This window comes from Pantherophis guttatus, chromosome 3 (assembly GCF_059756535.1).
Source record: "Pantherophis guttatus breed Tessera chromosome 3, ASM5975653v1, whole genome shotgun sequence".
In the NCBI taxonomy this organism is placed as follows: Eukaryota; Metazoa; Chordata; class Lepidosauria; order Squamata; family Colubridae; genus Pantherophis; species Pantherophis guttatus.
The window spans coordinates 51,859,100-51,874,091 of record NC_142065.1 but is presented as its reverse complement, the minus strand read 5'-3'; the positions used below and the strand labels follow the sequence as shown (position 1 = coordinate 51,874,091).

At 35.7% G+C, this 14,992-nt stretch overlaps 1 protein-coding gene across 10 annotated transcripts in view; it reads right to left on the bottom strand.

Moving 5' to 3' along the window:
* Positions 1–225: 225 nt before the first annotated feature.
* The window catches only part of NFYA (nuclear transcription factor Y subunit alpha), a 23,613-nt gene continuing 8,846 nt past the window's right edge, over positions 226–14,992 (bottom strand). For 5 of the 10 annotated variants that reach the window (XM_034414652.3, XM_034414647.3, XM_034414649.3 and 2 more), the window contains 7 exons: positions 12,602–12,748; positions 11,015–11,146; positions 10,732–10,837; positions 9,617–9,783; positions 8,507–8,680; positions 6,425–6,526; positions 226–3,240 (listed from right to left, as the gene is read on the bottom strand). In XM_034414652.3, the coding sequence (XP_034270543.1) occupies positions 3,187–3,240; positions 6,425–6,526; positions 8,507–8,680; positions 9,617–9,783; positions 10,732–10,837; positions 11,015–11,146; positions 12,602–12,748 (882 nt within the window). In that variant the 3' untranslated portion in view covers positions 226–3,186. The remainder of the gene's footprint in view (positions 3,241–6,424; positions 6,527–8,506; positions 8,681–9,616; positions 9,784–10,731; positions 10,838–11,014; positions 11,147–12,601; positions 12,749–14,992) is intronic. The other 5 variants (XM_034414651.3, XM_087889545.1, XM_087889546.1 and 2 more) reach the window with 1 other exon arrangement.

Sequence of the window (14,992 nt, the reverse complement as noted above, 5' to 3'; positions counted from 1 at the left end):
GAATCAGCAGCCTTCTAGTAAAATGCAAGACAGTTCTTTAATCATGCAAGATGGGTAACTATTGGATACTTAATGTAATTATGCAGTGAAAATGCATAGCTTTTATAACCTGCTTTTGAGAAAATGTTTCTACAACTTCAAACTTTTAAAGAATATTTCTAGCTGTTCAGAACTGCTGAGTATCCCTGTAATTCCAGATAAAATGTGAATGCAATGAACAACATATTTTATAAACATTTTATTGGTTTAATAGTGTACACAGTACTTACAGTTGTATCTATTAAAGACAAAATACACTTCAAAATGCAGAATAAAAAATTATAAACTTTTGAACTATATACAAACTTTGCATTACAATTTCACAAATATCAATGCCCCAGCTCCATTCACAACCCAAAAAGAAAAAAGAAAAATAAGTTTTTTTTTTACATGCAAAATTTTGGAAGAAACATCACTTGGGGGTTACCTATTCCCTCCCTAAGTATCAAGCCATTTTATATAGGCTCAACATTCCAGTGCTTTCTAATTCAAAAGAAGAATTCACACGTTCCTTAAACCCACTACATCTTTATCCTTAAATCTATTTCCAATTAAGCATGTCATGGTCTCTCTTTTCATTTCTAATTAAGAGTTTGCATTTGGTATTACTTTACTTTTAATTTTTGCTTGAGAACAAAACATTTTGCATTATCTTGTAGTTTGAGATTCCCAAGATTAAAAAATAGTTTGAAATATATTTGTCCTACACACATGAAATCTAAGCCATTGGAATAATAGATTCTATCAGGTAATTTACACCATTACAGAAAAACCTAACTAGAGAAATTTTCTAAAGACTAAAATTAAATAGGTTTCTGCTTCATCTACATACAGAAATCACAAAGACCATTTTTATTTCTATTTTTAATAAATGTAAAGGTTGCAATGGCTAGATAGTTTTAAGTTGCAAATGTATTGTTATGTTTTAAATATACATTAGAATTAGGAGAACCTTGATCCTCTTAATACCCCAATATGCAGTATTAAAATGACATCTGAAAAGAGGAATTTATGGGAAGAAAAATCCCTAACCCAAACAATAAAGTATCTTCCCCTCATTCAGCATTATTTCAAAATGCATCAGTGCTTTTAATATTTACAGCAACCTCCCAAACCTGATGTTCTACAGATATTTTGGGATTAATCCCAAGAATTCCCAGAAAGCATAGCCTTTGGGAATTGTCAATGGGAATTATAGGAGCAATGGACCTAAACACATCTGGAAGATAAAAGATGTAGGAAGGCCAATATACAACAATAGTAGAAAGGAAAATCCATTCCCCACCCACAAAGCATTAATAGTTCCTTCACTAATACCATCACTTAAATACCAATCAGATATTTGTTATTTAAAACAGTGAAGAGAAATGCTACATGCTGAAGCAGCCAGCTGAAAAACAAGACAATAATCAAATACCCAGTATACTGAAAATATAAAGGAAAGATCAGAAAGACTGAAGGAAACACATTTATAAATACCCAAGCTATAATACAGACTTAAACAGGACTTTACAGATACCAAATGAAACAAATCCCTTTGCTGCCAAGAGCTTAAGTTAGAGCACTGACTTCATGTGACCAGCAACTGCTTAAAATTCGGTCCACAGCCAACTTCAAGTTGAAATTTGTCAAAACTAATTCCAAAGGTTTACCAGCCTGTTAAATATAAGTTGTTGTTTTTATAACAATAATTTGCATTTACATACTCTCTCTTCATCCCTTTTGAACTTGCTTCTATTTCAAGTAAAAAAGGAATTCTGTGAAGGCAGACTTCTCCAAGCTACAACAAAATTTAAGTGAGGACCAATGTCTACTGTTTCCAGTAAGGGACCACTTCTTCCAAAATCACAAGACCCCCTTTTAAAAATGTATTGGTCAATTACCAGACCACTTTTTGTATGCAGTACTTGTGTCAAGCTCACTGCTGTTTTTCGTAACAGACCAACTCCAGTATTCCTCCATTCTCAGATTTGCTGAGCAACTGAAGGGCTGAAAAGCAGACGTCTTGGCATTTACCAGAATTAAGTAATGGAAGATATACAAATGAAACAAAGTGGTATGTGCAGGAAGGAATGTCAGATCTGATGTCAAAATCTGAATGATCAAGTGAGATTGCAAAAAACGACTATGGTTTTGCAGTTTTGTGTAAGAATAAAACATAAGACTTGGTCATTCAGGACCAAGGGGAAGAAAAAGCTCTTCACAAGAGGAAATAATAGATTTTGAATTGTTAGATTTACAAAGTACATTATATGTAAAATTTGAAAGGAGAGTTTATATTTTCATATCCAAAGCAGTCTGAATTTTGACAGGATATAGAGAGTTTTGATTTGGTTACATGAATGGTCCTTACATACTGTCTGATGTTCACAGGTCAGTATTGCATCTTATCCTTTGATCACAGAAAATCAATGGGTCCAGGCAAAGGATTAGTTTGCATAACTGGAGACATTCCACAACCTGCAGGGCCAGGTTTTAGGGGAGCAAGTTAATGAACTTTAACTGTCAAAAACACAATTCTGCTACAAAACACTTTACTAGCCATAAAATCAATGGCCATTCCCTGAGATGAGATTAATTTTGTCCCAGATAGATATATGATGGACAGTATTTCAAGGACAACTTTCGGCATCTTGTCAAGATTTTATGAGAGATTATGCTTCAACAATAGAAAGTTATGCTGCTAGAAAGTAATAATAATCCTAATAAAAAGCGGCATCTGTGAGACTAAAAAATCACATTGAAAAAACAAAACATGTCAGCTCTGGCTGTTTCAAACATTAGTATTTCTGTGTGGTTCAAACCCCATAGTTTCCAAACGGTATAGCTGTCGTATAACAAGTCAGTTATTGCTATTGCTATCAAGCTGGGCCTTTGTCCTGCCAAGAATGTTAAAGGCCTCTTGAGCCAGACTTTCAATCCCCGGTCTGAGAAGAGTGAATGGACACTCCATTAGTACCTCAGTTGATTGAATCCACTGCATTTAAAAGCTAAAACAAATGACTCACTGCGAGTATATTATTTGTTCTGATAAAGAACAAGGTTGTAGCAAATTTTCCCCTTCAGAAGTTGATTTGATAGAAAGGAGAGGGAACAATTGCAGAGACACAAGATGTTTGTCCAGATGTTTTGTTATTTAGTTGGTTGTTAGGATACTCTAATCATCTGTGTCATAGCTTCTTCACTTGCCTGGCCAGAATCCTGTATATATGTAAAAAAAGGTTTTGTAATCTCTATTATCTATTTCATAGTATCTAAACATAAACACATGTTATTTAAAGGTAGACATTATGTTGCTATAGTACAAATCAGGAATGACAGAAACTTGCTTCAAGGAGACTATCTGGAGAAGGATTTATTATACAGTTTCTACTTGGAATGTGGTACTCAAACTAATACAGCTAGATGTTAGCTTACTATACCGATAGTATATACCATATTTTTCGGAATATAAGACGCACTTTCCCCCTCCCCCCAAAGTGGGTGGAAATGTCTGTGCGTCTTATACAGTGAATATTGCAGTGGGGGAGGGCTTGGTGCGGCGCCGATCAGCTGTTCTAGGTGGCGGGAATTGCTGCCGCTGGAGCCTATCACTGCCGCCCATTCGCAGTGATTGGTGGCAAATGGGCAGCGGCGAATGGGTGGTAGAGGCATATAATTTTTTTCCCTTGTTTTCCTCCTCTAAAGCTAATATGTGTCTTATAGTCTGGAGTGTCTTATAGTCTGAAAAATATGGTATTTCAACATCTAGCAAAGTAGGTTACAGTATTGCATGTTTAAGGGATGACCAATTGGCAGAATGTAGGTAGCATCTGTCTCCAACTCCCCGGATAGTTTCTGCTCCCCTTAGATTTTCCCTCAGTATACTATGATGTTTATATAAACAATATTATATACACTATGCTGCAATACATTTGTTTAGCCAGCTGCCATGGCTGCAGCCTTGTGATTCTAATTAAGTATTGTAGAATGGCAGGCTTGTACTTTAGATTCCTGCACACAAGGCAACATCCTTCAGTGGATAATTCTAATTTGCTTCTGAATTATGAAATGTGCAAAAGTAGGCAATATCAGTGTTTTGCAGAAAACTTGCTAAGGAAGCTACGGTATCAGACTGAAGAAAGGCTTATTATGAGGGTACACGTTTAAAGGTCTTAATTGTCAAAAAAGAAGGCATTACTTGTTTGCTATTCACATATCATGAAAAATATGTTGTTGTTTTCAAGCAAAATAGGAAATGCAATATTTAATTTGCTTCAGTATGAAATGAAAAGTAATTAGAGTTGGATCTTCTGTACCTACAATCTCTCTTATGAATGAGTATGAACAGAAGTACCATAATCTTTCTAGATCATAAGATATATCGTATTTTTCGGTGTATAAGATGCACTTTTCTCCCCACAAAAAGTGGGTGGAAATGTCTGTCCATCTTATACAGTGAATGTTGCCGAAGCTCCGCCCACCCACCAGCCCCTACACTTCGGCCTCTGCCTCCCAGCAATTTACCTTCTTGCAGCAAACAGCAAACAGCCTGGTCAGCTTCAGCACAACCTGATTTAGCACAAACAGCTGATTGATGGTTGGATTGGCCTCCCAGAATACCGCCTATCAGCTGTTCCAGGCTGCAGGGATTGCCACTGCCTGCAACCGCCTCTGCACGCCCCACTTTTGACCTTTGTGCGCCCCGTTTTTGGCCCATTCCAGGTGGTGGGGATAGGTTGCCTGAAATGGGTCAAAAACGGGATGTGTGGAGGCTGAAAACAGGATGTGCGGAGGCGGTGATAGGTGGTAGAGGCAATGGGCAATGACAGCGGTGATGAGCAGTGGCAATCCCCGTAGCCTGGGACAGCTGATAGGCGGTATTCCGGAAAGCTGATCCAACTGCCAATCAGCTGCTTGTGCTAAAGCTGACCAGGCTGTTTGCTGCAAAGTGATAAATTGCTGGAAGACAGAGGCAGATTCCCCCCACCCTTGTTTTCCTCCCCCAAAGCTAGGTGTGTCTTATACTTCGGAGAGTCTTATAGTCTGAAAAATATGGTGATTTGAACAGTTATTTCAGTGTGTGACTGCTGACATCTTCTGACACTCCTAAGTCTACTTAACACAATTAAAACCAATGAGCAGGGGGCAAAAATGTCATGTGGATGGAAAAGTCACTTTCGAATTTGCCACTCTTGAAGCTGAGAGCTAAGGAGGTGGGAGGAACTGAAGGCTCTGAAAAGATCAATGGGAGAACAGGCTGGCATGTAAACCATACGATGGAGAAGGAGAGACAGGGGTGAGATGCACTGCCCAACTCCCCTTTTTAAGATCTCTCTCGATTTGTTATGGGATTGCCCAGACTGTAACCTACCAAAAATGGTTCAGCCAAACTCCTGAACCATAAAGAATTGGTTTCAGATGTGGAAAAAACCCTATTTGTTAATGCCTATCTTTTATGTTTTAAGACCATCCAACCTCTCAAAGTTCAGAAACAAATAGTGTTTATGATTTCTAATGTAAATTTTAAAATATGTAAATAAAAATAAATAAATAAGCAGAATTATTTTGTGAATAACATAATTTTTAAGCTGTTCTATAAAGGAAAGGAAAGCAGATCATCTCACAATTAAGTAAGATTTCTGTCAAAGCCAGTTGCTAAATAAATACCAGCGGTACTGTTTTTAAAACTACCTATACCATAATGTACTAACAATATAAATTTTATTTTTATATAACAATTTAAACATATATAAGAAAACATACTCCCACACACTCACAGGGAGATGACTGTTTTCTGAGATGGATTACTTAAGTGTTCCATAGTTTTTAATAACTGAGCTAGACAGGGTGGATTTGATTTAAATCGAGTTGATTTAAATTACAATTTAAATCATGATTTAAATCACTAGTAAAAAGGCTTGATTTAAATCAACTCAATTTAAATCATAATTTTTAAAGAGCAACTGTCATCTCTGCTACTCCTTTGACCCACTGTTGACTCACCGAGAGTCCCAGTGTTGCAGAATATACAGCCTCATGCTACATAACTAAGCTCCATTTCATGCTGAATAAACTAAATTATTTATGTATCTTAAATAGAAAACTATCTTACGATAGATTTTTACCCCAAAAGTTTTTTATTAAAATAAATTCGATAAAAATAAAAAAAAATCCGATTTAAATAAAAAAAATCTGATTTTTTAAAAAATTTTTTTAAAAATCATTGATTTTTATCCACCCTGGAGCTAGATGAAAATGTCAAAGTGAACTAAGTTTGCATGCTTTGTAAAGTGAGAAAAAAGTAACAAGAATTCAGAACTTATTTCTGGTTAATGCTAAATTTGTAAATTGGAAGCACCTACCCATGAAGATCAACTTAAGTAAGTAAATAAATTTCATTTACCTGCATATGGGGACTATCTTTTTCTTTTGGAGAAAAGAAACGTCCCCCTTCTCCTCGTTTCCTTGCCATCGCATGACGATGTCTGGATTCATGGAGATATTTCTGTATATACAATTACAAAATTGTAGAGATGAAAGCACACCTTATGTAATGCTAGAACACATATATATCCATCCATCCATCCATCCATCCATCCATCCATCCATCCATCCACCCATCCATCCATCCATCCATCCATCCATCTTAACTAAAGACCAGGTACTGAAAAGGTTGAAATAATGCTAAGGCTAAAAAGGAAGAGAAAAATGCTCAGTATCAGGGGTCACCAACCCTTCAGACCTCAGAGACCACTAAATTCATAATTTTAAATCCCATGGACACTAATATGATTTTTTTAAAAAAAGATAAATAGTATTTAGTGCAATATAAAAAATGCAAATAATTTTTCTGCAGACCACCAAAATTTTCTTGCGGACCAACAGTGATCCGTGGACCTCTGGTTGGTGACCACTGCTCATTATCATCTAGTCTGAAAGAAGAAATTTTCCCAAAATCTAGTGTTGAGGCCTCACAGACCTAAAGAGCATCAATTGTAATTAACTTATTCCAGTAATTTTAACTAGCATTTTTACAATTAGGCTGGATTGATGTCAAGAGGTAAAAACGAAAGCCCATTTGGTCTTTGCATCTACTGTCCAACACGGCCTTTTCAGTAAGGGAAACCTCAGATGTTTCATAAAGGAAAACTCTTATGTTTAGGGATCAAATGAACGTTTGATCAAATGATCAAATGTAGAACCATCAAAATATATCAACGTTTATATTTTTTGATCAAACAACTTCTGCTTTAAAATAAAGGTGACATGTTACAGATTTCTTATGGCTACTGCTTTTTTCCTCCCAGCTCTCATGATGATAAAAGAAGAAATATCTGGGAACTGCCAACTGTCTAACAAATGTGCACTAATTCCCCACACAAATCATCAAACAGAAAAGTTGGGACCTGAAGATTTATATAGGCTGCCTGTATAAGTAAATACTCAGAGATCTTGGGCCTGGAATCTAGCTGGAGTAATTGCTAAATATTACTTTAACTAAGAACAAGACAGTATTTGGAATGACCTGTAAGTTAACCTGGAGTGCATAAAAGTGAAAAAGGAAATGTGGGCATGTCTATAGAGCTTCTTCTGGTATTTAACTACAGAGGCATTTTATCTAATTCTAATTCCTAGGCATCTCTAGTAGAAAAAATAAAGAAGAGAATTGCTCAAAGATCTGAGAAAAAGAATGAATAATGATATTTTGGGGTAAGTTATTTGTTTGGCTAGAAAGATTAGAGAAGAAACAAAAAAAAATGAAAGGAATACAAAACATATGGAAACTCCTACATGGCTAATAATTTTGAGCTTTATTCTTTTAATGTTCAGAACCCATCTCTTTGTTCATAGAGTCACTTTGTATTATGTAACTATCCCTTGTATAATAACCAAGCCTCCATATTACCTCATATAATTAAAGTTGCAAAGACTGCTTATTTCTTTCTCCAGGATAACTGATTCATTTCTACATCTTGCTCATTTATTGCACTGTCAAGTCTGTATTTCTTAACAAGAGATAACCAAAATTTGTACCATTGTCCTAAACAAATTTGTGTCACTGTCTAAACAAGGCATTAGTATTAATGTATTGTACTGCTTGTGAAAATGCATTGTATTCCACATGTACAATTATACACATCTTCTCTCGTCCTTCTATGATCGGCTAAGAACTTTTTCAGTAATTTTCAACTAAAATTTATTTTAACTCATTAAAGTGTATGCAATTTCTATGACTAAAAAAACATAGGCAATCTACTTCTAGTGACTTGCCAAGAAAGACTTTGAAAACCAATAATCTATTTCTATTCATTAAACAAAAAGGCATCAGTTTATACTGTAAATATGGTATCCTTTTGAGTCCAATATGGTTCATTATAATTATGGGAAAAGACTTTTACAGATGGATGTTACTGAGCAATCGTAATGCTATATAGCTATTTATCTTCTGCGCCTCATGAATTGTAATAGCAATTGATAATCTTACCCGCCTCTCTTTAGGTATTTTTCCTTCAGCTTCTAACTTGGCTCTTGCTTGCCTTCTCTTCAAAATCCGGTGATACTGTTTTGCATTTACGTACAGTGGCTCTTCCTCCAACATCTCAGCCCCAGGCAAAGGTATTCTTTGGATAGCTGGCACTGATCCAGCACCTGGCACCATCTACATCAAAGCAGGGAAATATACTGATTAAATTGTTTCTCACCAAGAGGCACGGAAAGACAAAGTAGGAGTGGGAAGTGAACACAACCAACTCCTAGAATTCAACTCACTTCCTGAAAAAATATTCTCAAAATTCTGCAGCAAATCTCATAGAAATTAACATAAAAGTATCTGTAGTTTGAATATTTCTATTACATCAACTATATTCCAAATATGCAAAATCAAAGCAAATTTCTTTAAAAATAAAAAAGCGAATGGATATCAAGATAAAAAGAAATGATCTAGTTTATAAATCAAGCTGGCAATCTTTTTGGTGCTCTGGCTCATGAATGTTTCTGAGAAGGGGCTTTGCAATCATTCAAAAGTACTCATTCACATATATCACACATACTAATAAAACAACCCATCATTGGAATGGAGGGAAATTTCATTATTCTATATACTCATGGATAATTTGAGTATTTTAGGTTCCAAAATGGACCTAAAATTGACTTTGGCTTATCCATGTATGGATTTAGCCCCAAATAAATACCATGCTACTTTTCTAAAGTACTACATTTCTCATATATATTCACATATATGTTCAGCCACTGATAAGCCCAAGGTTCAAATTTCTAACCAAAATACAATGAAAAATGTAGATAGGTGATATCTGCGGATTGCACATTTTTAATGATATTTTGGTTAAAAATTTGAAGTTCAGCTTATCAGTAGATGAGCTAATATAGTACTTTCCTGCCCAATGATGCTACTATATCTTTTGTTTGTTTGTCCTGCTGGCAAGGTTCAGGAAAATTAGTTATTTTAAGCAACTTTGCTGGGACAAAAGCCATGAGAAAAAAATTGGCAATGTTCCCGAAGGCCACAAAGTTTGCCCATTTGTGGTATACAATAATACACAATAATAGAAGGGGGAGTATAGAATGCAATACATACCATGACCATTCCACCAGAGTTAACCACATTTCCAGCAACAGGCAGAGTCACTGTTACTGTCCCTTGTCCACTGCTAGTTGTATTGGTGTTGGCTCCAGTCTGAACAATCTGTGCTCCAGCCAAACTGGCTGCTGGGATGGTGATCATGCCTGTAACAGGGACTGTAACTTTAAACAGAACAGAACGCATAAAAAATAAGGAACAAATTTAGTCCCATTTCAAATGTTATTCCCTCATTCTGAGCCATGCTTATGGATGTTTTGGATATGATTTTTTAAACTGAGATCTAAAATGACCTATCCACATACGAGTTAAGCATGTATTTCTAAACAAAGCTAACCTAGCGTGAAATTCAAGATTTCTGCTAAATACGTTATTGTTAAGGCAATAAGTATTAAAGTATAAGTGATAACTTACTTTTCACTTGTTGCTAATTGAACTGTATCATTCCCACAAAAGAATAATAATGTCCACTAAGCTTTATATAGGCTTAAATAAACTCATGGAACAGAATGCTACAGACAGGAAGTGCTAAAGGGCTTTCCAGTCTATGGGAATGCATTTCTGAATATTAGCTATTGGGAACAGGGATGTCTGTTATCTTATGCATAACTTAGCAGAAAATTCATACTACATGTTAGCTTTGAGTAGAATTAAGACCATAGTATTTTAGATTAGGCTCTTTGAAGTGAAATGCAAATGTAGCATCTGTTGACATCTGTTAAAACAGAAACATCTTTATCTTGTATAGATGCTACTGACATGCATATATACATACCTCTAAGAAAGTATGTCTGGTAAAACATGGAACTGAAGAAAGAGAACAGTGTAGCTTTGAGGTGATCAGGAAATAGTATGTAAACCAGATGTCAGTATGAAAACACTGGTGCTCTGGGAAAGGGAGCACTCTCTAGTACTCCCCTCTAACAGGAGACTGGAAAACTACCAGAAGAGCAAATACAGCTCTTGTTAAAGGGCACACTGTAGAGAGGCTGACAAGGACTGTATACAACTTGTTAGCTACCCACTCATGTTCCAGAAATTTTAAAAAATGCATGTAATTCTGAAACAGTTAATATTTCTTAGAAAATGGTTGTATCACATAGAATTCCTACCTTGTTGAAGAATTGTTCCATCAGCATTAACTGGTTGATAGACAATTGTCTGACCTTCTGCTGTCTGCGCTACCTGTTGTCCTTGGACTGCAATCTGTGGCTGGGTCTGCAGAAGCAAACATCACACAAAATTAAAACAATAATATAAAACTATTATACCTTGGAATTTCCCATGGTTTCACATAAAACACTATGCCAAAAATCAATTTTCCTGCATGTTCCATTGACCTTCCTCCCTTTAGTTGAACCCCTCTCCAACTTCTTCCCCCTTTTAATATGCTACCTGTGTTTGGCCAGCTGTTACTGCTGTCTGTGGCTGCTGGATGATGATTTGCTGTGTCTGGCCCTGCTGGCCCTGAACTTGTACCGCTTGTCCACCTTGAATCTGAATCTGACTAGGTTGGACCAACTGAATCTGTGGACATATAAAATAGAAGAAGATGCTGTTATCTACTATTCCTAATTATGGCTTTAATTGATTATTCTGAGGTGATTTGTTAACCAAACAAAAGCTAGGGGGAAATTATGCACATTAAATAACAAAAGCAACAATAAAACAATGCTGAAGAGTGAGTTTGCTGCACCACTATACGTATTTTCTACAGCAAGAGTATTAAAAAATACTCCTAGGAAACATTCTTCACAATTCAAAAGAATATGAAGTCTTAAGCAAGAAGTGTTTTAACATATAGTATTAGCTCTTCTTTATCAAGCAGGGGAGTATTCTTGCACAATGTTCAATATGACCCCAATTAATAACATTAAACTAATTTTATTACAAAGATTACAAAATGAAGCTGAAATCTCATCATTTGGAAGCAGCGCATTATTTTTATTGTTATAAGTCTCTTCCTTTAAAGATGAAGGCTAGGCAACTAACCCAAGTGATACTACCAAGTATTCCAGCAACATCTGGAGAATCACAGATCCACCATCAGTACTAATGATTTTGGGAAGCACCAACTGGATTAAGTTGAGAGGCCCTATAGGTAGTCCTTTACTTACAACTGTAATGGAGCCTGGAATGTCCGTCATTACAGTCATTACATTAAAGTCATTACAGTCATAAGTTGAAGCACCCACGTGACCAACCAAATTTTATGACCTTTTTTGTGGTTAAGCAAATTAAGCATTAAGCAAATATGGCAGTTGTAAGCATAACCAAGGAACACTGCAACTGGCTGTAAAAGTGTGCTGGGTTCCCAAGGGCCTGAAATGCAATCATGATTATGCTGTCATCAGAACTCTGGAACTGGGTCATCAGTACTTTTGAGGGGATTGTCAAAACTTTGAAGGATTGGTTAAAAAAAACCTGGTTGTTAAGCAAGGCCTACCTATATTACAATAAAAATGGTAAACACAAACATTATTTTGTTTCACAGAGTAAAAATGTAAGAAATTTCTTCACAGAAATGTAATACTTTTTTTAAAAAAAGAATTAAACTAATTTATTGAAATAATTTACATTTATTAGCAAAAAGAACATAGATGAGTTTCTGTTCATTCAGACATATTGCATCTTTAAATTTCAGTTGATGGGGAAAGCAACAAGTCATGGTTACTTCAGTTTGAGCTTCCTTGTATTTTCCTAGGCAGAGGAATATTTTTGGTATTTTTCTAGACACAGCTGGTTTATCTAGAAATGTATGGATTAATTTGAACCCATTCAAACTAATTGATTTGATCCTTCAAATTAATTAGGGAAAATGCTAGTACAGAACCTTTTCCAAATTGCTGAATCAATCTGAAGCTAGTAATTTGATGATTTAGTCTTTAAATTGATTTTGGTAAATCGATTTGATTGAAAACCGATTTAATAGAATCACTGCATTGCTTAACACTAATTTGTACATCATTTGGGCATGCTGACCTGCTGAAGTCCTTGTGATCCTGAAACCGGAACTTGCATAATAGTTTGACCCTGGCTTCCAGGTACAGCCTGTACCATAATTGGTTGACCAGTTGATGTGATTAGCTGGCCTCCACTCACTTGTACCATCAGTGGCTGACCCTGGACCTAAAGAATGGGAAAAGAAAAGAACCACAATGAAACACAAGCTCAGATAAGCAATTAGCTTCAGGCACCAACATTTTCCTATGTAGAAGTTCTGCAGAAAATCATCATCATCATAATATGCCATCAAAAACAGTATCTGCCTATTCTAGGTCCCTGAAAAGGCCTGGATAGGTGAATAAAAATGTCAAATCAAGTCTAAATATCTGATGACTGTGTGACTAAACATAATAATATAAAAATATGAAGGAATAATAGGAAATACAAATATATAAAAATACAAAGGAATGACATTATTAAGAAATAAAAGAACAAAATGTAAAATGTGACTGGAATTAAAGATAAAGAAATTTGCACAGATTTGAGCACTTTGAAGAATTTGAGGCAAGGAAACTTGAAAAATAAAAAAAACAAAGCAAATCTGTATGTAAAGCACAATAAGGAGAACTGCAGAGGCTACAGAGCAACTAAAACAAAGAATCGTGCCACTATAGAGAAGATCAAGCGACATGACAATGGAATAATTCAGTTCCAACATAACTTGCAGTTTAGAGCAAATCAGCATTAATTCTACAAAACTCTTGAAAGTAGGAAAGGACTGACCACAAAAAATGAAAAGCCTGACAAAGCAACCCTAACATTTGGGACAAGTTTATGGGACAAAAGGAGTCACAATAGGCCAAGTACATGGGCCAAGCAATTTGAGCTCCATGGATTCTGACTAAAGTCATTGGCAAACCCATCTTTGAGGGTTTTGGAAGCATCAGAAAATAAAAAATGGCTAACAACTGGAAGACCATTTCTAATCGAGAAGGAGAAAGAGGAGGAGGAAAAGGGAAATGACCCTGAAAATTGCAGGGTGCAAACTCATAACCTGTTTCCCAACGACATATAGCTAGTCCTGAACATCGAATTTTGATCATTTGAAGTTACAATGGCACTGACAAAAGTGATTTATGATTTATGACCATCACAGGGTTATGTGATTGCCATTTCTGATCTTCCCAGCAGGCTTCTGATAAGCAAAGTCAATGGAGGAAGTCAGATCTGTTTAATGACACTGTGATTCAGCTAACAATTGCAGTAATTCACTTAACAACCAAGGCTAAAAACATCGCATATTTGAGCACAACTCACTTAACAACTGTTTTGAGTGCACAGGATACAAACAGACCACCTGTTTGCAACATCTCAAAGCAGCCACCATGTTTTTCTAAGACTGAATCCAAAGAACTGCATACTATATCATCTCCTATTAATTTGAGACACCAAGAAGTAGCAGTATCTTTTGAAGATAGGCTGCTAAATTTAATGAAACTCAAATGTTTTTATGAATACAGGTAGTGCTTGACTTACAACCATTTGTTTAGTGACTGTTCGAAGTTACAATGGCACTGAAAAGATCGACTTATGCTTGTTTTTCACACTTACAACCATAGCAGCATCCCCATGGTCATGTGTTCAAAGTTTGGATACTTGGCAATTGGCATGTATTTATGACGGTTGCAGTGTCCCAGGGTTCTGCGATCACCTTTTACAGCCTTCTGACAAGCAGAGTCAATGGGGAAGCCACATTCAGTTAACAACCATATTATTATCTTAACAACTGCAGTGATTCACTTAATAACTGAGGCAGGAAAGGTTGTAAAATGGGGCAAAACTCACTTAACATCTGTCTTGCTTAACAACAGAAAGTTTGGGCTCAATTGTGGTCATAAGTCAAGGTCTACCTGTATGTGCACTTGTAACTAATTCAGACGTATTTGGGACCTGAAATGGAAATCCAAGTACAATATAAAATATGAATGTCTTCTGAAGGGAGACATTCTATGCGACTTAGGCCAGCTAAATAAAAACTATTTCAAAACACTGGATTTTTATTTTCATAATTACCAAATTATGGATTTGAAATTGAATATATATGGATAATTCTAGGCTGGAAAAGACTAACAAAACAAGAAATAGAAGAGCTAAAAAGGAACATATTGTAAAATTCAGAGTAGGTCAATGCAATGCAAATAAACTTTATCAACATTATTTTATTATTTCTTAGATATAATAAAATACTGAATATTTTGAAAAGTGTAATAATGCAAAAAAAAATTCTAAACAAGAAAAAAGATACCTCTGATGACATCAAAAGATGGATGTTAATGTGCTTTGTAACACTAATCCTTAAAAGGGCAGAGGAAACGGAAAGTAATAGTATTCTTGTCTTTTTTAACAAATGATAAGAGTCTTCACATG